Source organism: Perna viridis, chromosome 11, assembly GCF_037379345.1.
Source record: "Perna viridis isolate PV_CMFRI_1.1 ecotype Kerala chromosome 11, ASM3737934v1, whole genome shotgun sequence".
NCBI lineage: Eukaryota > Metazoa > Mollusca > Bivalvia > Mytilida > Mytilidae > Perna > Perna viridis.
Window position 1 is genome coordinate 33,619,937 of NC_142455.1, and position 26,900 is coordinate 33,646,836.

Consider the following 26,900-nt stretch of genomic DNA (forward strand, 5'->3'; position numbering starts at 1 on the left):
TCTGGTCATGGTAATTGGGGCAATGGAGTCTAATGGATAATAGATCAATATACATCAATATAGGTCATCTGGTCATGGTAATTGGGGCAATGACAAATTACAAACATGTTATAAGAAAGACATTAATTTCGCTGATTCAAAAATGCTGGTATTGAAACACAATCTTAAAAAAAACAAAACTATTAACCTCTATATAAAAATTTTAAAATGGTTTGAAATGAAATTTCAATTTTTTTTCAAACATTTTGAAGAAGACTTTAGAAAATATATGTAAATAAACACTAAATTAAACATGCTAGTTTGTGCAATAGGCATAAACATGGTCAAATATTTAATAGAGTAGAATGTTACATTAAATTACTTTCAAAGTGCAATGTATTTTATACACTGCCTGATATTACCCACATTTTAATGAAATTATAATTTTATTTTATTTTTTTTAATTTAATAATTTTTTTCCAAATAATATCACCTTTGTAACCTCATATGTGTGGTAACACAATATGAGAATTCAATGCCATATAAACTTTGGTTACTTTTTGTTATCATCTTGCTTTTCAGTAGATGATTTGTGAGTTCATTGATTTTGGATTACATGATGAAATAGTCACTCAACCTTGCTAAAGTAAATAATCAGTTACTGGCTTTTAAAATAACAGGATATCAACCTTGTCCATTGGGCTCAATGAATACACTGTTTTGAAAAGGCAATAACATTGTATATCTACCTCAACAAAATCAGAATATTTTATGTATATCATTCCCCAACCAGGATGTACACTAGCATGCACTTCAAAACCAAAGCCTACCAGCCATGCCTTTTAGTATAAACATGTTTGACATTTGTTTTTGACATTTTTTACAAACCTGTGGGCCATAAACCTTATAAATAAATGAAAGTAACACTATTAAATAACCTCAGTAAATAAGTCACTGGGAAAAGCATCTATAAAAATAAAGCTTCAATAAACAAATGATAATGATTCATAATCACATGAAGTTATTGTAGAATTTTAGAAGTTTCAATTTTAGAAATTAGGTAATTTGTTTTGGTTTTCAGAAACTAATAAGACTATTAACTGTTTTAACAGAATATGTACATTTCAAATGGTATGTGAATTTGTAAATTGGCTATTTGGCAAGTAAAAACCTGAAAAACTGGAATAATGTTAAAATGATTAACCTCTCACTCTAAACAAACCAATTCCTCTAAAATATTAGCAAAGCATTGAGTGTTGTATAGAAACAAATTTACATATGAACGACTATTTATTTTGAAAAAAAGAAGATTCTAAGGAAACATGAAAATTGGAAAGTTAATCATTAAGCTAGAAAGCCACTACATCCCAAAATGTAGACAGAAAGTGACAAAAAATAATGCATGTGAAATTGATTTTTAACACTGTAAAATATTAATTATTTTTTGAATCCGGTAAAATTAATACCTGCAAATATGCTTACTTGACAGATATGACGAAAATTAACAACCGTAAAAATTAACATATATGTATATTAAAGTCACAAGCTTCTTCAGTTTGAAATTTTTTAAAATGTCAACGGATTCAAAAGGTAAACAACTTAACTTAAACATTTACATCATTACATTTATTCCTTCTTGTTGAAGAAGCTTAAACACAAGATTTATAGTATTTGATATGCAACTAACAAAGATAGTCTTTAGGATATGTTTCAAATTTGCATTAAAATCACATTTTTTTCTCAATGAAGAGAATTTTGTACTTCAACACACCATAGTTATATTGTACTCTACTACCTGGTTGTTTGTTTTTATCTTTCGTGGCATGAGACACATGTCCCAGTACACTTATACTAAGGCCGTCGGGGACAACTTTCTCCGCTGGTTGTACTGCATCCTTGAATACATGCTGGTATAAGTAGTTATCTTTCCCTGAGCTATAAAATGTGTGACCATCGTCTCTTCTCCATGCTATACCTGTAATGACATAAACAATATTTATGAGTGTGCATACATAGACAATAAATATATGTTGACTTGAAATAAATCAATGTATGAATGAAGCTTGGGATCAAGAAAAAGCTTTCTTAATTATACTAAATTTGTGCCGATTTGTATATTGTTACCGTATATAGTCAACACACAGTTAGTGTCTGTCAACATTTAACCATTTCGTTTCATCAAGTTTAGTTTTGACCTGTTTAATATAACTTTTCTAAATCACTGACATTTTATTTTTAAGTTTCCAACATTTTTGTTATAAAAGAATTATTAAATTTTCAAAAAAAAACATTTTGTCTTTAATAATATAAAAAATAGTTTCTAAATACCATTTATGTATATTAATACCTGTTGTAACATCTTTATGTTCTTCAAATGATGCAAAAGGAATAAATGGTCTCCTAATGTCCCAGATATTAACACTAAAATCTATAAGTAATGAACAACTGGCTATATGATAGGTCCTTTCTGGTCTCCATTTAATCCTGGCAACTGATGCTATTGTGGAGACACTCTTCTTCAATGTTCCCTGAGCATGATCCCAGATCTAAATGTAAAAATTCAAAATATGCTAAAGGTATACATGTAGCTGAGTTCAACCTACACTTGTGATTTTATGCTTTTCAATTACTCAACTATAAATATCAGGAATTTTTCTTGTTACCTCACTGAAACCACAGTAACACAGCTTAGGCCAAAACAAAATAACAGATTTGTTTCCTACTACCAGCAAGGAAAAAAAATAGGGTAGGTAGGTAGGTAGGTAGGTATGTAGGTAGGTATGTAGGTAGGTGGGTGGGTAGTTAGGTAGGTAGGTGGGTAGGTAGGTAGGTAGGTAGGCAGGTAGGTAGGTAGGTAGGTAGGTAGGTAGGTAGGTAGGTAGGTAGGTAGGTAGGTGGGTGGGTGGGTGGGTAGTTAGGTAGGTAGGTAGGTAGGTATGTAGACATTTCACATTGAGATAATGGGAAACAGTCTGGTCTTTAACAGTGTTTGAGCCAAAGTGGCCATAAAATGTTTAGGGTAGGTATAAAAATCTAGGGTAGGTAAGGTAGCAGGAAAAAGATATATTGTATTTTTGGCCTTACCTTAATGGTTCTATCTCTACCACCAGTAGCTAACCATCTGGATTCTGAAGGATGCCAATCTATACAAAACACAGGACCATTGTGTGCAGTGAACTGTTTTTCTGGACTATTTGGTTTTCTCCAATCCCATAGCTAAAAAGGGGAATTATTGCATATCTGTGTACTACCACGACAGAAGACCAAGAAAATTAACAGATTTTACAAAATGGGGAAAAAAAACAATTCAGGTGTAGTAACGATGTCAAATATCACAAGTGGCAAATATTCAAATACACCTTATTAGTCCCAGATTTCATGCAAAAAAGGCAATACTGCAAGAATTAAGACACTTTATCATTTTATTTGCAGAGTCGCAGACATGCAAGAGGCCAAAAGGTTTCAATATTTTCTCATCTTTGCAAAACATTTATTTTAAACAAAATAATGAGATTACTTCAAATACATGCAGCAATAAGATTTTACTCATTGCAAAAATGAAACTCAAAGAATTTAAATTGTGTCAACCATAATTCAATTTAAACATAATAAGTATTTTATCTAGCAAAAGAATAAAAATAACCTGAAAAACTGAAACCAGATGAAAATGTCATAATGAGGGTTTTGATATGAAATTGTAAACAGTCTAAGGTCAATGATCATAAAACAACATGGAAGTTGAAACAGCTTGCCCAATCTAACTGTAATCTATCTCAGGTCACTTAAATACAAATTATCAGTTCACCATCTGAAAGAAGTAATAGGATTTAAGAAATTTACTTAGCCCAAGTACTGTACAATTTTATATCCACAAATACATGTATTTACAAAAAAAAAAGGTTGATGTTGGTATGGAACTAACAAAACAACTGACATTGTTCCTGAACTACAACACAACTGACATTGTTCCAAAACTACAACACAACTGACATTGTTCCCTAACTACAACACAACTGACATTCTTCTCAAACTACAACACAACTGACATTGTTCCCAAACTACAACACAACTGACATTGTTCCCTAACTACTACACAACTGACATTGTTCCCGAACTACAACACGACTGACATTGTTCCCAAACTACAACACAACTGACATTGTTCCCTAACCACAACACAACGGACATTGATCCTGAACTACAACACAACTGACATTGTTCCCAAACTACAACACAACTGACATTGTTCCCTAACTACAACACAACTGACATTGTCCCCGAACTACAACACAAACTTCTACAAGATAAAGCCATTCCTAAGAAAAAAAAATGGATATAAAACTATAATAGTAATTCTTATTTTGATTTTTTAAAATGCTACACTAAAAAACGATGTAGTATTCAGAATAGTTTGAACTAGAAATATACAAGCTCACAAAGAAATACTTCCTCTCACTTCAAAAGGACTCAAATGTACAACCTTTAATTTGAATTTATCTCTCGTTGGAGTCATCCAATAGTACCGGTAGTTATATTCCTTCATGCTTATCTATATATCATACCCAACCTTCTTATATATATAACACCACAATTCTTTGAGCGGTTTAGGAGTAGTTGTGCTTACAAGGTTTAAACATGAAAAGCCATCAATATGGATTATCTCCCTTTGAAGACCTCTAGCAGTAATTGAGTTCCTTCATGCACATCTACATATGATGCCAAACCTACCAATAAAATTACATAAAAATTCCTAGAGTGGTTAAGGAACAGCTGTGCTTAAAATTTGTAAAACCCATAACTTGGATTATCTCCATTTAGAGTCCTCCAACAGCAATTATATCCCTTCATGCATATCTACATATTATACTCATCCTTTCTATAAAATTTCATCAAATTTCTTTGAGCAGCTCAGGAGGAGTTGCACTTACAAGGAATGTGGAAAGACAGACAGATGGACTGACGGAAATTCCTATATACCCCCCAAAAAAAACTTTGTGGTGGGTATAATTATAATCTTCCAATTTCATAGTTTTTTTTTTTAAGTTAGATCTTTTAGAAACATTTAGAAGCTGGCATTCTTTTTTTTTACAGAGCAAGCAAACATTAGAGTGGCGTAACCAAGAAATGTTGAACAAATCTTACCTGTACATTGCCCCCTTCATCAGCAGCAGCAAAGGCAAAGTAGCTAAAGTTAGACGGGCAAAACTGAACATCTCGTATACTTGTCGAGCCTACAGAAAATGTCGTTGCTATACCACGCATTCTGATGTCCTAAAATGTATAATGTAAACTACATGTAAGTAAAAATGATAAATACTTTTAATCAAAATGTACTGTATGAATGTAGTTATCTGACTTTAGTATGATCCAGTCAAAAGTCCTTTTCTCTTATCTAAAAATTTCAGCAAACTGAGACTTATGAGTGAATGAAAGATTCTGTTTGGTTCAAATCTGACACTGACCTGCTAGACCAAGGTCAGTTAAATTGTGGAAAGGATAGCCTATAGCTTTACTGACAAATTCTATTTCTTCATCATTCAACTAAATGTTGGTGATTTAAGTGCAGGGCTTGTTGCTAGTGCGCCAACATGTTGGAATATACCCTTAGGGTAGCCAGAAATTATTTTAATTTTCTGTACATTTTATTAGTCCAAGTTACCAAAGCGTTAGGATTCTCTGCCATTATTGTGGAACCTACTCCTTCCCCGTATAATTTGGAAAGGATTTTATTATATTTTTTTAGCATTCATTTATCTTTGTCAGCTTCCTTTGTAAACATTAGGACTGGGACATTTATATATAAGGTACAAAAAAATATATTTCTCAGTTCGTAGGTCATTGTTATGCATTGAAGGGTTATGCTTACTTAATATAAGTTTCAGACTACCCGTAGCTCTTATGGAACTGCCACATGTATTGTAGTTTCAGAGAAAACATGTGCGACTAATACTTGGAACTGGTCACTTTCATTTTTGGCTTTCATGGAAACGCCTGAAGTTTACATTATAACTTAGCCTTGGCCGATTTTTGCGTACAAAAGATTATTATTGAGTCTTTCTTAAACCATTTGGCATTCCAGAATTTATTTAAGTTTTCATTCCATTCATATTTAAGCACGCTATTATCTACGTTCTATGGAACTATTTTTATGTGTAGGTGTTCATGCATATTCCATTTAAATGACATTATAGGATTCAGGCATAATCAATGACTCATCCTTGTTTTAAATTTTTTGTGCTGAAAAATTTGATATATAAGTATTTTATGTATTTTATTATAAGTGGTATTTTGGCCAACCGGCAACAAAATGTAGGGTTGTGATAAAATTATTACCCAAAGTTGGTGGCTGCCGGCCGAATAGAGTTCTGCCGGCAATTCCTGGACTTATACAAGGTGGGAAGCACTGCAAGATGGCATATTGTATTAGTCTCTCGGGCTGAGAACATCTTGAACAGACCAAAAAAAGAGCTCACTACCAGTTCCAATTGCATAGCCACTTACATAACATAAAGTTTCCAAGTTGCAGAACCATTTTTGAAGTAAAGGTAAAGTAAAACTCTTTTCAAGAAAATAATAGGGTATGTAAGTCTCGTCACATGACTCTGCGATTTTATGAGAATGGGTCCTCGTCTACCATTCAAATGCATGGAGATTCGTCATTTACACATCATTGGATTCAATATAAAAAGCTAATTTTTTTTAGTGTACAAATACTGATAAAAAATGACAAATATCTAGTTCTACAAAATAAAAATGTTAAGAAAAGCGTAAAATATAAGATTTTCCATTGTGATTGCAGCCTTTTGATTTCCCGGTAGTAAACAATAAAATGCAGATCAGTCTTCAGATTTCAACACGTTCTACATCGGAAATTCCGTAAGGGAAACGGAAACTAGAACAAGACTTACAAACCCGATAGTGGAGAAGAATCTTTTTTTGAATAACCCCTTCACCAGAGAAAATAATGGCAGATATTTACTTTCATATTGATCACACCAAGTTCTATTTAAAGATAATTTTGAAGAGAATCAGACCTTTCGAATAGCTGGTCTAAACTATTTTTGTAATTGAATGACAATGCAATATCCCACCACACTGACAACCTGCTTCATATAAAAGAAAAGCTACATATATTTTGGGGAAATAGGAAGGCCATCATCCGACACAGTATTTTTTGGTTGAGTAATTGTTAAACTGCACATTATGATGAACTTCTTAATACTAATTATTTTTACAAGGATATTCTTCATTATTGCATTCCCCTCTGCTTGAAGCCAGTTGAAGACGACCAGACCCACTCGCCTGTCTATTACAATATTTAATGGCAACCCATAATTTTTGTTTCACCATGAACTGACTTTCTATAGTTTGATAAAACTGTGTAACTAAGGCCATAAAAACAGGGTAGATTCTAAGGCACCACCGCATCTCTGAGAATCTAAAACATTTTTTTTTGTATGGCCTAACATAATCAAGCATAAAAATCATATTTATATTCTTTTAGAATTCTTACAAATATTTTCATAGATCCATCTTGTGAACCACTGAGTATTGAATTGCCTTCCATTTGATGGAATCTCACTCTGTTCACAGTCCTTGTATGTTCTTGGAAAACAAAATCTGAAACAAATTTCTGAGTGACAATTTTACATGCACAAAATTTAAGATTTACAATAATATTTAGATTGAAAACCTTAATTTGAAAGCTAGCAAAAAGTCAAAAATCTAAATAGATTGATTTTATTGGCTAACATATCAAAAATCCTATAATTCAAAAGTTTAATTTTGGACCCTGATTATAACAATTAGATTCTGCATATCTATGCAAAGTTGCAAATAACTCAAAAAATTCAAGATTTAATATAAAATCCTATTCTAAGTCAATTCCTAGTGTGACCTTCCTTTAATTAATGACAATTTGATCCACTAACGTTTACCTCTGAGTTTGAAAACTGCATTCTCCCTTTTGAATTAGTGTAAACTTTGGCAGCAAAAAATCACTGAATATAAACTTTGTTGGTCAAAGGAATGCATATGAAATTAGACAAGGAATTGGCAAGGTATAAAACAGCAGTATTGGTCATATTTTTTTGGTGAATGAATTGAAAAGTACTCATATGATGTGAGATAACTTGGATTACTTTACCTTGTTTACCCTTTTGTGGTCTATTTAAATCCCATATCACAATTTTCCCATTGGTAGCAGCAGTTGCCAGGATATTTTCTGAAATTCAAGTCTTCACACTGTATTATAATCATTAAAAGCTTAATATTCAGGAAGTCTTTTGCATTGTTTTTTGATGAAATAATTAATACTCTATCAATATTTATTTAAAAGTTGCATTAGTTGTTTAAACATAAGGCAGAATTCTCAATGACTTGTTTCCACTCAGTATGGTGCCCATAAGAGAGCTCGATACATTTGCTTCTAACTAGATTTAATTTGTAACAAGCCATTTTATTAGTTCATTCATTTTGGACAAACCACAATATTTTACATATAGTTCATATCCATATCCTAAAAAGAGATAAGTAAGGGTATTGTATTCAAGAAATCCCAGGAGCATACTAATTTAAGCATTTGTTTCTGATTTTGGTTGTGCTAGGTTACAGCTTTGCCTTGCAGAGTTGAAAATTTCTAGCCTGTGTGTGTGTTGTTTCATTTTCTCTTTTGGTTTGCTTTTGTGTTGCTGGAGAGTGTGGTACTCCTACAATGTAAGCAGTTGGAATTCCATTCCTCCATACCTCAACCCCTTACTTCTGAGCACCATATATATTGCCATTTAATGCTCATTCCAGCACTCTTTAAAATCAGCAGAATCATAGAAAAATATTTACCATTTAAAAATTTAATACAGTTCCTTTAATCTAACAAGATGACTGACCAAAAGAAAACCAAATGACCTACTTGATGAGAAAAATCAAGCAATCCAGGAAATCTTTTAAATGAACTTCATTTGGCTTTCAGCACTTTGAATGAGTACATACAGTCAATGAAATTATGAATTTTAATTTGTGAAACAAATATTAAATTAACCAACAAATTGCCATTACCAACTTTAAATTAATTTTGTCAAAAGTATATTGTATTCCGTAAAACTGGTGAACTAATTCAAAATGGCTGATCACTTTGATAATTATAGTAGGATGTGTGGGGGCGACTGTTTCACTGTGCCATTGTACAATGTTGTTTTTGGACCAGCTGCAGCCTGTCCTGTGGTGTGGGGGTTTCCTTGTCATTCATTGAAGACCCATGGGTGGCCTAGGGCTGACATTTTTATCCCAATGCAGTGGTTGTCTCTATGACTAATTCACCATATCCATTCTAGTAATATAATTACCTTTATATACACATATGCTCTTTATAACACATTAATATATACATACATATATATACCCAAAGCCAAATCCAATGTTTGGGATACTTACCATCCACAGGACTCCAAGCCACATCTGATGCACTTAAATTTAAGTTCAGACTTCTACCAACTCTCAAGTTGTATCTTTCAGTGAATGCATCATTGTCTATAGAGTAGATCTTAAAAACTGGAAGTGTATAAATATAAGTACTGTAATAATTACAAATAACATCTAAAATAAGTTTCTGATAAAATCCAAGTTAATAGAAATGAGTATATTTTTTTGGTAAAATGATGTTCAAATTTTCAAAGTCTTATCATAATGTGACCCGACAATCATAAATAAAAATAGAGCATCTATTGGGCCATTAAATGATACCCCGCCAAATTGCAAAAAATTTGGGGGGAGGGTAAAATCAACTTAAATTAAAGTTCCTTTTTTTGTCTGCAAAAACATATGTCTTCCCCGTCCCACAAACTGGATCCACTTTCAGTTTCCAACATGTCAACAGAACAGAACAGCTCCATAAAATTCTGTTGAAAGGCTGCAGAAAAGTTGCCCTGACCAGTTCAGTAGAACTTGTTGAACTGACAAGGTAATTATGAGGATTTTTGACAAATATCTACGTTAAAATGGTACGGAAATTTCTAAGTTCAAAGGAGCATAAACATTTTCTGGTAATATGCACAATTAGCTATCATATATTTGCTACATACTACATTTAAAAAACATTGGTTCAATAATTTCAGAGGAGTTGGGCTGACAAGGCAATTTATGAGGATTTTTAGCAAATTTCTAAGTTCAAAGGGGCATAACTCCTACAAAAATTAGGAAATCAAAATTTCCTGGTAATTTACATATGATGTACTTGCTACATACCAAGTTTCATAAAATTTGGTTCAGTAGTTTCAGAAAAGATGTGCTGACAAACTTTGTGATTGTGATGGACCCACAGACCCACGGACAAACAAGCCAGAAACAAAAATGTCTCCCAACCAAAGTGTCTATTGTGTCTAACTCAACACTTTAAAGTTTAAAAGTTTGTATGGTAATGTTCAAATGCATGTTTTTAATTTTCAATAAGTCCCCATTTTCTACATATGAACCTGATGATATCTTATGAACAGGCTGATAAATGAATTGACAAATAATAAACATGATAAACATGACCTTGAACTTCATGATATTCCTCTACTTACCATTTCTTCCAGCCACAACAACCTTGGAGCATTCTTTATTGAGGTCCATGGCATTGATGGGCTTCTCACAATTGATCTTAAATGTGCAACTTGGGCCATTGTTAGGGGCTGAATGAAAAATAAGTCATGTACATAAAGAACAATAAAAAAGAATGTTGTATTATATTCACAATTCAGCATACAATATTGGTCCATATTGAAAGTAACAAACCCCCCCAAAAAAAAATAGTACAAAAGAGAAAATAGTCCTACACCACTACAAGTGAACCAAAAGGTTCAGTATCTGTAAATTAAGTTCTATACAGTACTAAAGAAGAAATCTGAGATAGCTATAAGCCTTAAAATGTTAACATTTAATTTGGAAATTACATTAGTCAGTTATTTCAAAACTTTGAAACCCTTCATTTATTTCTTTAGCTTGTTCATAGCATTATATAATTAGTAGATCAATCAAAAAATGAAATTAATATCAATCAGTTGTAAAAAAAAATCAATCCAACTTCACATACTGTATAAATTACCTGAATTACATCTGCAAAACTTCTCATACAAAATAATTTGATCAAACATCAATTTGTCTGTGATCTAGGATATCAAAAATAATTCTTTTCATACCTCTTTCATGCATTGATCTTTCTGCGTGCATCATTTTGTATGTTCAGGATGTGCTAGTGTCAGCTGGCAAAAGGCTCCATCTTAAAATCACTATAAGTAAACAAGATACAATACACAGCTATTGTAACATCAATAAGAGTTCCATTTCATTTACAAGATAGATCAATGCACCAATCTGCCCTTCTATAGAATATAATATGTAAATTGAACCATGGACCGGTGCACCTGATCCATGCTCCCAGTTTTTAGTAGAGTCCGAATTGCTCACTTGCTTTTGTTACTTTGTATCTATGATTTTAGTTACTTTATGTTCTTTGTTGTGTATGTCTGTTTTCCATGTCTGGTCTTTGTCCCTGGATTACATTCTTTTGATTACCGCTATAATCTTGATTCCCTTGATTACTCTTGGAACTGCCTTAAATATCATATTAACTTTTGTATTAGATATTTAAATGTTTTCCTGCAACAACTAAATAATTTCTATACAGTTTTCTTTAGCACTAGTCCTACTGCCACTTCCTAGTAATATTGGTTCATCCAGTAAATTTTAACAGGTACTGGAAGAATTTTTAATAGGAAATTTTTTTCACTATAATCTTGGTTTTTTCTACTAATTTTGATTCACATACAATATTCAGGCATTATTTTGTTTTGTCTTTTGACCTAGGCCATAGATATTTGGTATATATATCATTATAGGTGGTGTGTGTTACCATAACTTAAAGTTCATAAAATAAAGCAATTCACCATAGTGTTATGTGTTGTATAGGATGACCTTTATGTGACCTTTACCTTTGCACAGATTCCACAAAATTAAAAGATGATGTGTAATACAGATGTATATGTAAAAAAATGATCTTAAAAATATCTATTTAGCATGAACCTAATTACATGTTGTCTTTCATGACTTAATTACTAATGTTAATACTAGACTCCTTTGATGAGCCCCCTTTAATTAGATTATCAAGATTTAATGATATGATTATCAAAAGAATCTTGTCCCCAAAATTAGTAACCAAGAGCAGGTAATTAAACAATTAACTCTTTGGTAAATAAATTGGCAGGTGTCACTAGTTACTGTTTAAAGTTTGTGTTCATTTTCTCTGCAAGACATACAAATTAAATAGGTCAACATACAGGCAGTTAAGTAAAAAAATACATGTATGAAAGTTGTGATAGTTGAGTTCAAAATACTACATGTATACATGTAACAATCATGACAAGGTGATACAGTATGTGAGGACATCCTTTAGGTAAGTACAGTAATTAGGTGGAGATATGCTTCTGTTGGGAGCAAAATTGTTGAGAAGCAAAAAAAAAATAATAAGGATCTAATCAACAGTGTGCCATAATAAATTCTGCAAACAAGGGAAAGTTTCCAGCACATGAATTTTGGGATTACTGTGTCATTTCTTTAATGGCATTACCTAATTCGTTCAAGATGCAGTAAACTATACAAATACCATCTTATCTTCAGTTTTCATATGAAATTGCCTTTATTCTGTTTTTGATAATGTTTATACATGTTATATGATTCATCCCTGTTTTAATATTTTGACTGTATCTCTCTGAACATGCTGAATAGGGTATGTAAATGTACATATACAGTGATTGGGATTAAAATTTTGCCAATAGGACTATGGCCCCCTTACCTTTCAATCCAACGGGACATTTTTAATTTCAATGGGCCATTCTAAAAAAAATACAGGGCAAAATTTGGAACAGCAGCTAAGGCTGGCTAGACATAGATATTGAAGACCAAATGTACATTTGTACCATAAACAAACTTTAATTTACACTACAGATCAAATGTTTATTAAGAGTTAACAATTAACATGTCAATTAATTGTCACATTAAAATCACTTTTCTTTTCAGTTGTTTGAGTTTTTATCCTAATGTATTGTCTAGTCCTTTATCATAGTCCACAAATCCCTCACCAGGTAGACCCAGTCCAAGCTTTACTGATATCAAATTATTTTTATTCTTTCAAACAATGTTTATTGTTCTTTCAAACTGTTAAGCGATCAAGAATATGTAATTACTGTTTCATTCCCCAGTCTTCAAAATCCCAAAAAAAACGCGGTGATCAAAACATCCGCCTGCAGATAATAAAAACATTGAAATTAAAAAGACACGTTCATGCCTTTTTTCCTGTCACAAGTAGTGGTCAATACTCCACCATCAATGATGAAACTAAATGTGCGCACATGACAAGGCACATTAGTCACTCAATGTGCCATTCTAAGAGGAAATGTGACTATGGCGCATGTTAATCCCAATCACTGCATACAAGTCTATAACCATGTGACTGTGGTTTCACAAGAAAGGGTCCTAATCTCTCATTCATATTCATTGATTCTTTTTCATTTACTGAGTGCTGATCCCATTTTCCTGAGTAAAACATCTTACTATGTAAAAGTATAAATAAAAAATGACTCATATATTTTTACATGATAAAAGTTGTTAGAGTAATCAAGGGAACCAAGGTTATAGCGGTAATCAAAAGAATGTAATCCAGGGACAAAGACCAGACATGGATAACAGACATACACAACAAAGAACATAAAGTAACTAAAATCATGCATACAAAGTAACAAAAGTATATGAGCAACTTGGACTCCACTAAAAACTGGGAGCATGGACCAGGTGTGACGGTAGGGTAAGTGTCCTCTGCTTTTCTAGAAACACCCGATGAGTTGCTCATAAAAAGTCAAGTCCGGGGTAGACAAACGAGGAAAAGAATAGAATGTAGAATGTAGAAAAGCAATGAAATAGAAGATTTAACAACAAATGCAGCGTTTTGAGATCCTGGAATCAAACAATGAAATGCTGATCTGTCTCTGAATTTTGTTAAGTTCAACATAAAAAATTCTAGACTCTAGTAAGGAAAATGAAACTAGAACGAGACTTACAAACCCAATTTGTCTTAATGACAAGTAATGTTTTGATTGACTTTGGTATTCTTTTGCCAATATTTACACGATTAATTTCTACCGCTAAGTACAAAGTTATACCATCTTCGAAACTGATTAAGTAGACATCCAAATGGGCAAAATTATGTGCTCATTTCAATGCATGATTGGTTGTCTCCCCATATATATTGGCCATAATCAATGTCATGAAAGTAGGGAGGTCAGTCAAAATATGAAGTATGTAGAAAATGTACAAGTTTATATTAGTTTGAAAGAGCCCAACAAATGTAACTTTTTGGTGCAAAAATTTTTAAAATCGGTCAAGGGGTTCAAAAGTTATTACAATTTAAAGTTCAAAATTTTGGTCATTTTTCTTGCGAAGGCAATAATGTCACATTTTGGGCACTTCTGTGGCCCACATAAGTCAAACAGTTAAAGAAATTCATACATTGTGTCTTAATCATTTAAATAAAGCCATTTCATACTTTGATTTAAGCCATTCAGGAAACTTGTATCTTAGATACAAAGAAAATTACACTTTTTTAAAATCGGCAAAAAAACACTTTGGACTTAGTTTTTTTTTGCTATGTGTCAACAGCATCATGAATTAAAGTGCCATTTTTGGATATTCATATTTGGAAATTGGAAGGTAGTAGAATTCTGATACTTTGCTGTTCTTTCAAGAGTAATCCATTAAACAGAAATAAATAAACAAATATTATGTAAAAACCTCTGATTTGTTTTTCATTGGAATCAAAAACGCTGCGGCAGACCCCATTTTTTTTATATGCGTTTTTTCAACAAAAAAATACATTTTTGCTTACTAAGAATTCAAAAAAAATATTTAATTTTTTCTGTCACTTGTTTTGTGTGGCAATAAAGTTGCTTGACTTGAAAAATCATGTTTTTCTGCTCAAAAAAATTTTTTGAGGTAGAAAATTTACATTTTAGGGTAAATTTTAGAGCTATTTTCAGTGCAAAAAATGGCGAAAGGTCAGACAGAAAAAGACATTTTGAATTTAAAAGCAGTTTTTAGCACATGACAGTTATTGTTATTGTGATTAAATATGTAAAAACACATTTTTATCAAGAAATAATTGAATTATATTTAAAAATCAACAAGCAAATGTTGAAAAATGGGGGTAAATCGAACATTTTTGAAAATTTCAGATTTAAAAAAAAAAACGCATATTTATGCTAATATTGATCAAAATATCAACCTACCATATACTTATGTGGTACCATTTTAAAGCTTAGAATCTAAGCTATCACATGAAGATACTTTCATCTTATTTTGCTATAAAATGTTTAATGTGGATGAAAATTTGTTAGGCCTATACCTTAAATGAAGCCAGACGATAATCAAAATAAACATACATTTTTGCTGCAAAAAGTGGCAAAATAATATTATATCAAGGTCTGGTCAATTCTAAGATTCCTAATGTAGTCTTGTAATGTTTTCTTGTTTAAATAGGGTCTTTAAACATAATAATAATCTCATTATTATGTTAAAATTGAATAAAATTTCAAAAACAAATGCTGTTTTCCCAAGAAATTGAGAAAATTTTTATGAATACATTGACTTGAACCAATGCGCATCCTTTCACTATGGAACTTTGAAGCCCTAGCTGTTTCCTCATGTGTACTATTATGTACATTAAATGATAATAAACAAAATATCATCATTTGATTAAGTTTAATGAACTTTTCGAAGTTTCCATTTCAGGCCAGAAGGGTTTCTTCACCAGGATCTACTATGTCTGCCAAATCTACAAAAGAGATTATGTACATAAGGACATTACACCTATTAACATCATTTACCTTATCAATTTACTTACAGTTAGTTTACTTTCTATTAAATCATAATCTGGTTTGCTAACAATCTGAAAAAATGTAAAACTTTATTTGCTGTTGGTTGCTCACAAAGCGGTTGACAAAAGATGTGGCGAGGAGTTAAAAACACCAAACTTCCTTTTCCAGAATAATTATCTTCATTTCAAAACAAGAAGATTGTTTTATAAGGTTATATTAATGTTATGTTAAATAACTTAATATGAATAATTTCGCTGCGTGATCCGTCTGGTTCTTCTATCAAGTGTTGAACTCTCTTACCAATCAGGTTATCAGGTTCAAGTGTGTCTGGAACTACCCTACTTACTGTACCCCATATGGTCCTACCTCAGACAGCCCATATTCGTCTCATAGCATAGCCCACTTTGCTCCTCAGGCCATCTGAAATAAACAAGTAGTGGAATTCAATGAATATGTACTGTGAAGCAGTTTTAAAGCAGAGTCTAAACACAAAACTAATCGACAGTTCTTGTAAGTAATATATGATTCAAATGTAAATGCTTATTTGTTACCATAATTAAAAGACTCAAAAGTTTTACTATTAAAATAAATAAAGCTACTAAACTAAATCAAAGTATAAAAACTAACTTACCATAAATTCGAAACATCTCCAGAACTCAACAAAATGAAACTAAAATGATGAAAAACAAACAGAAAATAAAACTAAATCATAATAAAATTTACATCAGTGTTTACTTTTTATATGACAAAATAAAATAAATATTTAGGCAGTCTGTTTACTAATACTTTCTTCTGAAATAAATCAATAATTAGAAGAAAAAACATAGTACAAGTATGTTTCATATACATACAACAAAAGATTGGTATTATGAGTCAATCAATGTGATCCTAAAAAGGCAAAAAAAAAATTAAACCATAATTAATTAAAATTTAATGATAAATAATGTATATTACTAGGATTTTAAACCTTTTCCAAGCAATTGTACATGTATATGAATATTAAATAAGTAGAGCATCTACAATCCTCTAAAAAATGAATATGTAAGTTAGCTGTTAAAAATTGTACAATATGAATATATAAAGTAAACTTAAGAAGATGCAGGTCATATGTAAAATATGCAATTGCCACATATATAAATCTCATCAAATAAGTTCTATTTATCAAGTAAAGTACAAGCAGGGCTACATGATAATTGTTCTAATAAAAGTCATAATATATATTAACTGATAAAATGAAAACCAGAAAAAAAGTTGTGTATCATTTGAAGAAGCAATTTAAGGTTGATTTTTTTTCTACATATGATAATTTTAGATAAATAATACAGTTAAAATAAATATAAAGAAGGTTTATGCTTAAACATGTGAGTTTCATATAAATTGGGCACTACATATAAATTAAAATTGAATTATCAAGAAAATTAAATGCAATATGTGCAAATTCTCCCAACCAATAGAAAAAAAGCAAGGTAAAATACAGAGACTTCCGATAATATAGGAAAGTCGATAAAGTCCGAAAGATTTTGAATAGATTGCAATCAAACGTTGGGAGAATTTACTTCATTACATATTCATCGTTTAATAAAAAAGTTATGGAAACATATTCCAACTAATGCTAAATGAGTGTAACCTTTTTTAAATCAGCTCATACAGAATCAAACGAAAATCAGACCTTCCAAGAAGGTGAATATAGTTTTTAAGCTTGCAGATGATAAAAGGTCATTCTAGAATTTGACCTTACGGAAACAGGGCGATTAGGCTTATATTAGACATAATTTAGGTACTTACCGTAAGTGATTGGCCTCCATGGCCTAGGTCCATCGTTGTCTGCACCACCAGTCAAAAATCCGTCCAGAAAACAGTCGGTAAAAGGCATTTATCCACGAGTGTTCGAAAATCTTAACAGAAGCTATGGCGGATCAGTAACATCCGGTTAGCAAGAACGATAACCGGTCCCGCTTTAATTTTTGTGAAAACCACGCCCTGACCACCCTAATATCCAATCGATTCCGCAAGCTATTATTGTTTTTCTTCTGAAACCAGGGTTACGGATGGACGCAGAAAGGATTAAATTTTCGGAATCCGACTGTCAGTGCATTCCGGGTACGCAAAACCTATTTTTTTTCAACATGTTTTTCCTTAAAATTACGTAAAAAATATGTTTTGTAACCAAAAAATTAGCCTGACAACCGGATTATCAAAATTGAAGATATTTCCAAAAATTTAAGCCATAAATGAAGAAAATCGGTCCAGTAATAGCTTGCGGAATGAATTTTGAAATAGGTATGATCTTTGACACATAGTTTTTCAGGCGGCCATTTTTCTCAAAGTATCGTCACTTCAAACGTTTGTACCAAATGACCATCAACTCCAATAACAATTAAAGTTGTATATTTAGAAAGAGAAATGTCTCATCTTCAATTACATATATTTTTTATTGTCATGCAATGGATTTTTAACCATTTTCTAACGTGTTAAAGTTGACTCAAAATTGAGAATTTTGCTCTCGCAAGAATATCGATAAACGCACTACCGACCTCCCTAATGAAAGAGAAAATGGTTAATTTATAAACAAAAAATTGCAAACAAAAACTGTGTGTATACCAAAAGAATGGAAAAGCCGATTGCTAAACAATACTCTGTTGAAATGTCAAGTCTTTTAAGCTCCAATCATGCTTTTCTTTCAGAAAGAGATTTCTATTTCAAGAACGAACCACCTGGTGTGAACTACGTCATCGAAATTTGTGCATTGTTCGCATTTCCGCTTTCGATTTAGTTGACTTCCGGTTTATCTTTTTGGAGAAGGACTTAAATTGTAGAATGAGTTTTAAGGTCCCCCAGCATTCCCCGTACCATAGAAACTCCCCAAATCACTCATATTCTAATGACCAAGGTCGGAACACGTCATTTAATAGTCCACACATGACCGCCAGTTCATCAGTCCCAGCATGGGGGTCTCCTGCAGTTGGGTACAGTCCAAGAGGGAACAGACCACATAAATCTCCATACAACCAGTGCAGCCCTAGAGGAAATCATTTCCAAACAAATGGACAATATAGCCAATCACCGAGAGGACATAATAATTCGCAAAACAGACATTACAACTGTAGTCCAAGGAATAAAACACCAAATATGTCTCAGAATAGATTTTCTAGTCCAAATGAAGTATTTAAAACACCACAGTCTCCATTAAATAGAAGTTATTCATCACCTGCATCTTACAACAGTTTTAATAGTAGTGGGAAAAGACCCTTTAACCAAAGATTTGATCAGGTACATTTCAGTGAACATCAACTAGATGTGAAAATGCTGATGCCACTCTTACACATGTATATATTGTACATATATATTTGTATATATATACAACTTGTACACCAAAAAAAAAAATTCCCCCTTTATCTACAAGTTAACATAAACCCTGGTTTGTGAATTTTAATCAAGGTATATATACACCTGTATATGTATAAACATTTTGTACATGTACCTTCTAGCTCTGCAGATTGTAAGTTTCTAAAACTTAAAAAAAAACACACACACAGCTACAATGTACACCAGTATTCTAAAAAAAATATACATACATTGTCAATGTCATTGACAAAAATAAAGAAATAAAATTTTGTATACTTGATTTTTTTTTAGGCTACTGCATACATGAATTTGTATTGAAGTATGTTTTGTTGCAATTTTGTATAGTAATTAATATTCCATGTGAAATATTTCTCCAGACTTATATTGTCTTTATTTCAACCTAGAACACTATCCAAAGCATGATGTGAAATATTAAGCATAAAATGATTTTACAATGACAAAAATTTCTAACATTTGCAGAATTCAAGACAAGGTAGATTTCATCAACGTGGCAGCGGTTCTATTGAAGACTATTATTCTAATTGTATGATTGATGATCCATGGAAATTTACACCCCCAGTGCCTGTTTTGACTAAATCCTGATTCTGCATAGTGCTTTTAATTCCTGTGTTGGAATTCAGATGGCAGCCGGCCTATGTAAAAAAAAATATAAAAAAATCATTGAAAAACACTAGGATAAAAATGTTATCATGCATGTAAATTTTATAAGAATTCTAACGTGCATACGCTGGCAGCTCTAATATGGTGATGATTTTACAATTTTTATCCAAAAACGTTTTATAAAGGAAGATGTTGAGATACTTATTGTTAAGATTTCAAATACTGTTAACATTTTAATTCATATTTGTCGTTTTATATATAAAATTTAAAACTTGATTTCTATTTAAGGTAACTATTTATAAATAATGTTACTATGTGTAAACTGATTTATGTATAATGTAGCTATTTATAAATTTGAACATAACATTTTCTCAGGTGTATGTTATTTGATGTAATAATCATTTATACATGTATAATGAACAGTTACATCTATATTGATTAATGCTGCAAGTATTCAGTTTAATATCAAACTTCTAACATCACTAGTTACATAATTTTAATTTCTTACATCTTAAACATCTCCTCTTATAAGTATTCATGCAAGTAGGTTTCAAATCATTTTCTACCCAAGATGATTCAACTGTTTTTATCTGTAAAAATTTCATGATTATTGGTGTAAAAGGAAAGATGATTGAAGTAAAACATATTTATATTGTTTATACCCTACTACGAAGTGGTCAGGTGCATATAGTTGTCTTGTCCTTCCTTCAATCAAACATCTATACTTTTTGTCTAAATACTTACAGATTTTGAGCCAATTTCAGTACATGCGAATATATATTTCATGAAAGAAACTACATTTTCTTACCTTTTTTCTTAAATTTTAATTCAAGTAAAAAAACACCAAAGTATTCACTTCAATGCCCCCTGAAAGTGTTTGAGTTTCTGAAAAAGGGGGCTTTTTAATATCTTGTTCTTTGTCAATTTTCAATGTATGTCTGTAACACTTGTGTGATGCTGATTTGAGTTGAAGACACTTAAATATGTGGTGCCACTGTTGTTAATAGCAAGCTGCTGGCTAAGACTTGAATATTGCCCATGTTTATAATACATGTATGCAAATGTAATATAGTCCTTTCATTACATTATACATTAGAATTGTGATTTGTTTTAAAGAAAATTACAGAGTTATTGTCACAACTGCATCTTTCTTTAAGCAAGTGCTGGTACCAAACTTAACAAATTGTATCCTTGAAATTTTATCTAAACACGGTTTATGCAAATGTTCCTTGTTTGTCAAATTCAAATATTCTTGAAGAAAACATGTATTATTTATATAATAAAAGCAAGTAAAAATACATAAGTTTATTAATGGATTTTACCTCTTGAAGTTGTTTACCATTAATACTTGAACAGGTGAGTTAGCATAGAAGAAACAGAATTTGTATTAAGTAGCATCAGTTGATTTATCTCCCTTTAATAAGGATGTTTCTATTTAAGTTTTTTAAAAACAAAGGAAAGCTGTAGATAAAGTGTTTCTCAACCCTATAAATATTCTGGTTTTGGCATGCGATGAATGTAAAAATATCTTTTCAAGTGCAAAATATCTACCACCAAAGAAAATACCCAATAGGCATGTGCATAACAAAACTAAGCTTAGTTTCAATGTCGTTTTTTATAAGTTGAGACATAAATTTTAATTGGACTGACATTTTAACCCCAGTAGTGTTGTTGCCTCGTTTATATTTATACTTTAAATTTGAAGCTGTTATAGAAGATGGTTTAGTGCAGTTTATTGAGTTCTTACTATTGGTTCAATGTTGCTCTCTGTGATAAAAATAATGGTGCATTAGCTCCTCCTTTTGACTATTATGTTGCCATAAAATTGAAGATTGAAAAAGTGAGACCTTGAATTAAATGTATTAGTAACTGAATGAAAAAAACCCTTACAATATTGTTGTACCTCAGGTTCTGTTTAAAAAAAAACTTGCTAATAACTTTACCTCTGAAACTACATGTTGTATATCCCAATTGATTTGTCTCTACCTGTTTTGTTTTGTTCTAGTTTGCTTCTGGATGGTATTTAAAAAGCTGCTTAACAAAATTTATTTAAACAATTTCAACCTTAATTGTGTGAGTCATGGAATACAGGCAATTTCAACTGTGGCATATTTTTACTTCAATTCAAGTGTCAAGGTCACAAAAAAAGCAAAGACCATATAAATTAAGTTTTTTATGTATAAAAAAGTGAAGGTCTACCAATAGTTACTATGGTAAATACACAATTGGTCCAGAAGTCAATAACAGGCTGGTGCAGGGTCCAGGGCCCTCAATTTCTGATGCACAACCATTGAAATTTGTTTACCTATGTCCTTGACCTCTTAATGAGGACTTTTTATTTTCTTCTTGTTGACCTGTTATTAAGGAATTAAATAAAATCCAAGATATTTCAGTCTTGAAATGGGAAAAAAGAAGAGATATGGTGAAATGCAACATGTGCATCATGTCCAAAATAGTAAATATATTACTGAAAACATACCTTTAAGTAAGCTCTGAATGGCCCCAACAACAAAAGTAATAAAACCAGGGTTATGGAACCATGACATATCTTCAAAATCAAACTAAAATGTAATATTAGACAGACATCTCCTGACTCTGGTGTATGAATTCTGTAGTGGGGTTAAACTAGCTTTATAAGACCTTAACCAACCACCTTTAATGGAAAATTAAGAAAAAACAGAAGTGAAACCAATAAACAAACACGATAAAATTCACTATATATACATCCAATTTTTCGATGAAATATGTACCTCAACATACTGTAAATTTGAACCCCAATTGGTCTTTTCACTTCACAACAGGGTATGTAGAAAAACTTGGGTTTTTATTCAGAACAATTTTAAAGGAGTATTACTGTAAATATCCTCATAGTACATGTAGGTGACTTACCAGATTATGGTGTTGCATACACAGATGTGTAGGTACTTGAACCACTACAAGACACAATACAAGTAATTGTTCATATGCTTAATTTTAGATAAAAGCAGATATCAAACATTTAGATCTGGAAAGGCAACTTGGGTGTAAAATATGAGTAGGATTATAATATAATACCGGTCCAGTTCTAAATCAATGAAAAATAAGAGGTCAGGGCAGAAATCACAATAATAAAGCATATGTTGTGTGTCCCAACTCATACGACAATTCCACAGAAAAGGAAATAGATATTGGATAGCCACCAAAATGGCTAATTACATATGCCCAATTTTCATTAAGGCACATGCTAAATTTGAAATCAATTGGTCGAATGGAAGTTGAGATATTTGTGACATAAATACTCCTTATCATTTCATATATATATAGTGAATAAAATGTGTCTTTGGGCAAAGCTTGATATGATCACAGAGGTCAAATTCTGAACAGTAGTAGCAAGTAGGGACACACCATTCAAGCTTGATACAGCTTTGAATTTTGATAGCAATGAATCATTTGACACAGAATAACAACCAGAATCAAACTGATTTTTTTGGTCCCTTATTCATAAATGGTTCCAATCACAAACCCTAAAATAAATACAGAAACGCAATATCTGTATGATGGGTATTTTTTGTAATTCTAGCCTTCTTTTGGCTATATGGGACATTGTGAAACAATTTCAAAGAAATGTATTAGTTTATAGTCCAGTTATTATCCGGACATAATGAACATTCTTAAACATTCTTAAACAGTTCAAGTCACTACCCTCCCTTTCCTGTGGTACAATCCAATAGAGATCAATCATTCACTTGAATATTCAAGTTATTGTCCAGACACAATTATTATTTCTGGCTCCTTTTAGCCCCCTATTCCATTAATGGTTCCTGCAACAGCCCCCAAATCTCTCAATCAAACTCTTTTTTTTTTGTGGTATGGCACCTTGTGGTACAGTTTTAAAGAAATCCAATCACTTAATAGTCATTTATTCAATCATTATGAAAAGGCTTGTTTCAGGCACATCATTCCTGAACAGTTCAAGCCTTAACCCCCAAAATCAATCTCAGTCTGCCTTTCGTATAGAAAATTGTGGAACAATATAGACATCCATATGCTTTCATTGGAGTTTATAGATGAATTATACTAAATGCTTGTTTTTTGCCCCTGATTTTAAAGTTTTAAAGCAATAGAAGCTGAAACCCCCAAAATCAATACTAACTTTCCTTTTGTAGTTTGGAACCTTGTCATAAAATTTTATTAAAATCAACTAATACATGTATTCAAGTTATCACTAAAACCAAATGACCAGACAATGACAGTGGCATACCATTATACAACTGCAAATTTATTTGGGGTTGTATAAAAATGATAAAGGCACACAAAACAGGAAGTGAGTGTTAAACATTCACTAAAATAGGTTACATTTAGCCGCACACCAAATCTTATCTATTGGGAGTAGAGATAGTTGTGACAAAATTCAGGTGACAAGGTGATTTCATTATACCACCGATGTGTTGAGTGGGGATATAAGCTAAAAATACTGTGAGCAAGTATTTGACAATAAATTTAATTGTATTCCATCAAACCTATTTTTATATGATGCCCAACATTTCTATTTAATTCCATCAAAATCCATTCGTCTGAATATAGCTGAAATATTGTTGCTCGGACGTTAAACCCCAACAAAGAAAATCAAAATCCATTAAAGGGCTGAGTAGGAGTCACATGTACAAGGTTTTAACATGTAAAATTTAGATTACTGGTATTTGTTCATGCACATCTTCATTTGAAATCCCTCAAGTGGTTTAGGAGTTGCACTTGCAAGATATGTGAACAGATATGATTGACCAGACAGACCCAAAGGATGATTCCTATACTCCCACTGATGCTCTGTGGGGTGTAAAATCCATTTAAAAAACGTGTCCATATTGATTTTTTTGGTAATCTAGTCATATAAGGAAGAACATGGATGGAATTGAACCACCACTGGTCTGTAGACCAGTACACCTTTCATGTCCTTATAACCAGAAGTTGAAATCACTTATGACTTAACTACGTAGAAACAAGAAAATTCTATGAACATGACTTCATAGCCCATTCCCAGTTATAGGCATTATGGTCTGTTCACCAGAAATAAGTCTAGTTGGGAAAAAGCAATAAAAAAATAAGCAACATTATTAATAAATTGAAAAGAGTGAATAACCAAAATATGATCATGAGTGCCAAAAATGCCTCGATTAAAAGTGTATGCAGAATTAATGTACCTCACACGAGTTCAATCTTAAAGTGTTCTTTGCACGAGTGATCCTGTTTTTGCTATTCATGATAACCAATTGATTATCCTATCTATTATGTGGATTTTCTCCATTATTTGTCGCTATTTTCAACATAATTTTATTAATTTTGTTTAAGACAGTTTGGGGAGGAGGAGTGAAATTATGAAATTTATTTCAGTTTGAATGATTGAAAATTTTTACACTGGCAACATAAGGTAAATCACTACTATCTATATAATAATATATTAATATATAAAAATAAACAAAACAGTATGCTCTAAATTTTATAGACACACTGTTAAAGCCTGATACATAGTTTCAAGTTTTGACAGGAATAAAATATGTGAAACAGTATAGATTTCTGACACACAACAAATGTAGTCAATGACCTTAAATATTCTACGGATTATGGAAAAACATCCAAAAGAAGGGATATGGCATAACTCAACAAATGCACCAGTGTATAACCAAAATATAAAATAATAAATACTTTCAGCAGTCACTAAAAGGTCTTCTGGAATAAGAAGCTACTTTGGTACACACTAAGATAAAACATCTCGCCATATCAAAGTAAACCAAAAATGCAACTGTTGTATATCTTTAGAGCCTTTTGAATCTTTGTGTTGATCAATTTGAAACGGGTCCAAAAATTCTAACAACACTAGATTATCAGATAATCCAAAGAATAAAATACTTGGAATAAAATCCCTTTAAAATATCAGGAAAGAAGCAATTTATACAAATTTAGGCCTCAATTCCAAAAATCTACTACTATAATTTTGTTTTTTGTTTTGTAGACCTTATGGTACATTTTCATGTTGATACCCAAATTAGTCTTGAAATAACAAAAAAACTAGATATTGCCCCTAACAGGATTAGTATTCCTTGGAGGCGGTTGAACCTTTATGGTGGATAGACAAAGCAAAATTTGCTGCAATTTCTAAAACACCCAACTCCAAACAGCAATCAGTACTTTTTTTGTTGTTGTTGACAATACAATAACAGGATATGACTAATGTAGTTTATCACTCCATTGATTTTCATATCAATCATGCAGATAGTTAAGGGGGAGTTGAAGACCTGCTTCAGACCAAGTTTTGCTGAAATATGCTTAAGTCCCAATGGTCATCATTTCTACAGTTTTTGTTCAAGCATGAATTCCTGACAATATGCAAATCCAATTATGGTAATCTATCACCCTTTATAAGTTTCACAACAATCCTGCATGTTGCAGACAAGGCATGATATCTCAGAAACGTCCAACAGCTATCATTTGTGCAATTTTTGTCCAAACCTAAATTACTGACATTATGCACATTTCCATGTGGTTATGTTACATCCCAAGTTAAGATGCTTAAAATATAGTTCAGATGGACAAACGGAGTGAAACCTATATAAATATTGTTTGTTGCCTCTTTCAGTCTCCAATACATAAATGAATACGGTAAAAACCCCAAAATCAACCCCATTCTGTGGTATGGAACCTTGTAGTGCAATTTTAATGGGACCCATAAATATGATCAACAAATTGTCTAGAAACCTAATTGTCTTATGACCAAGAGGACCCCTTAAAGAACAGGACTGCATAAAATAGGTAGGGCAATAGAATTACCCATCATAAAAGTCAAATTCAGGTAATGCTACTGAAAACCTAAAATGCATTCAGATAAAACAATCATAACAGCAGGTGCAAAATCCCTTAAAGTATCATAAAAATTCATGTGGTACCAATGGTATCCCTAATGCTTTTCTGAGTGAATGGCAAAGTTATCCTACTAGTAATCCATCCATATTAAAAAAAAAAAAGACCAGGTACACAATGACGTCATTTCAATTATTCCATCTTACAAAAAGAAGTATGAAGATG

At 31.8% G+C, this 26,900-nt stretch overlaps 2 protein-coding genes across 5 annotated transcripts in view; one reads left to right on the forward strand and one right to left on the reverse strand.

The window, feature by feature from the left end:
* Window positions 1-18,619, reverse strand: part of LOC148603805 (GATOR2 complex protein WDR24-like) — a 30,679-nt gene extending 12,060 nt beyond the window's left edge. For 2 of the 4 annotated variants that reach the window (XM_088551536.1, XM_088551534.1), the window contains exons 1-10: window positions 18,480-18,619; window positions 11,154-11,243; window positions 10,539-10,646; window positions 9,409-9,525; window positions 8,126-8,203; window positions 7,493-7,599; window positions 5,122-5,250; window positions 3,064-3,195; window positions 2,327-2,525; window positions 1,775-1,954 (exon numbers count right to left, since the gene is read on the reverse strand). In XM_088551536.1, the coding sequence (XP_088407662.1) occupies window positions 1,775-1,954; window positions 2,327-2,525; window positions 3,064-3,195; window positions 5,122-5,250; window positions 7,493-7,599; window positions 8,126-8,203; window positions 9,409-9,525; window positions 10,539-10,646; window positions 11,154-11,187 (1,084 nt within the window). In that variant the 5' untranslated portion in view covers window positions 11,188-11,243; window positions 18,480-18,619. Of the gene's footprint in view, window positions 1-867; window positions 883-1,774; window positions 1,955-2,326; window positions 2,526-3,063; window positions 3,196-5,121; window positions 5,251-7,492; window positions 7,600-8,125; window positions 8,204-9,408; window positions 9,526-10,538; window positions 10,647-11,153; window positions 11,244-14,168; window positions 14,246-18,479 lie in introns of those variants that run through there. The other 2 variants (XM_088551535.1, XM_088551537.1) reach the window with 2 other exon arrangements.
* An 11-nt stretch (window positions 18,620-18,630) lies between these two features.
* LOC148603806 (uncharacterized) lies at window positions 18,631-21,147 on the forward strand. The gene is made up of 2 exons (XM_088551540.1): window positions 18,631-19,148; window positions 19,704-21,147. Exons 1-2 carry the CDS (start codon window positions 18,696-18,698, stop codon window positions 19,824-19,826), a joined length of 576 nt encoding a protein of 191 aa, XP_088407666.1. The 5' UTR covers window positions 18,631-18,695; the 3' UTR covers window positions 19,827-21,147.
* Window positions 21,148-26,900: the final 5,753 nt, after the last annotated feature.

Excerpts from the sequence above, each read along its gene's own strand:
- LOC148603806 (XM_088551540.1), top strand. The coding sequence starts at position 18,696 with ATGAGTTTTAAGGTCCCCCAGCATTCCCCGTACCATAGAAACTCCCCA. Across the intron at positions 19,149-19,703 it reads TTAACCAAAGATTTGATCAG|AATTCAAGACAAGGTAGATT; the intron begins GTACATTTCAGT and ends TAACATTTGCAG.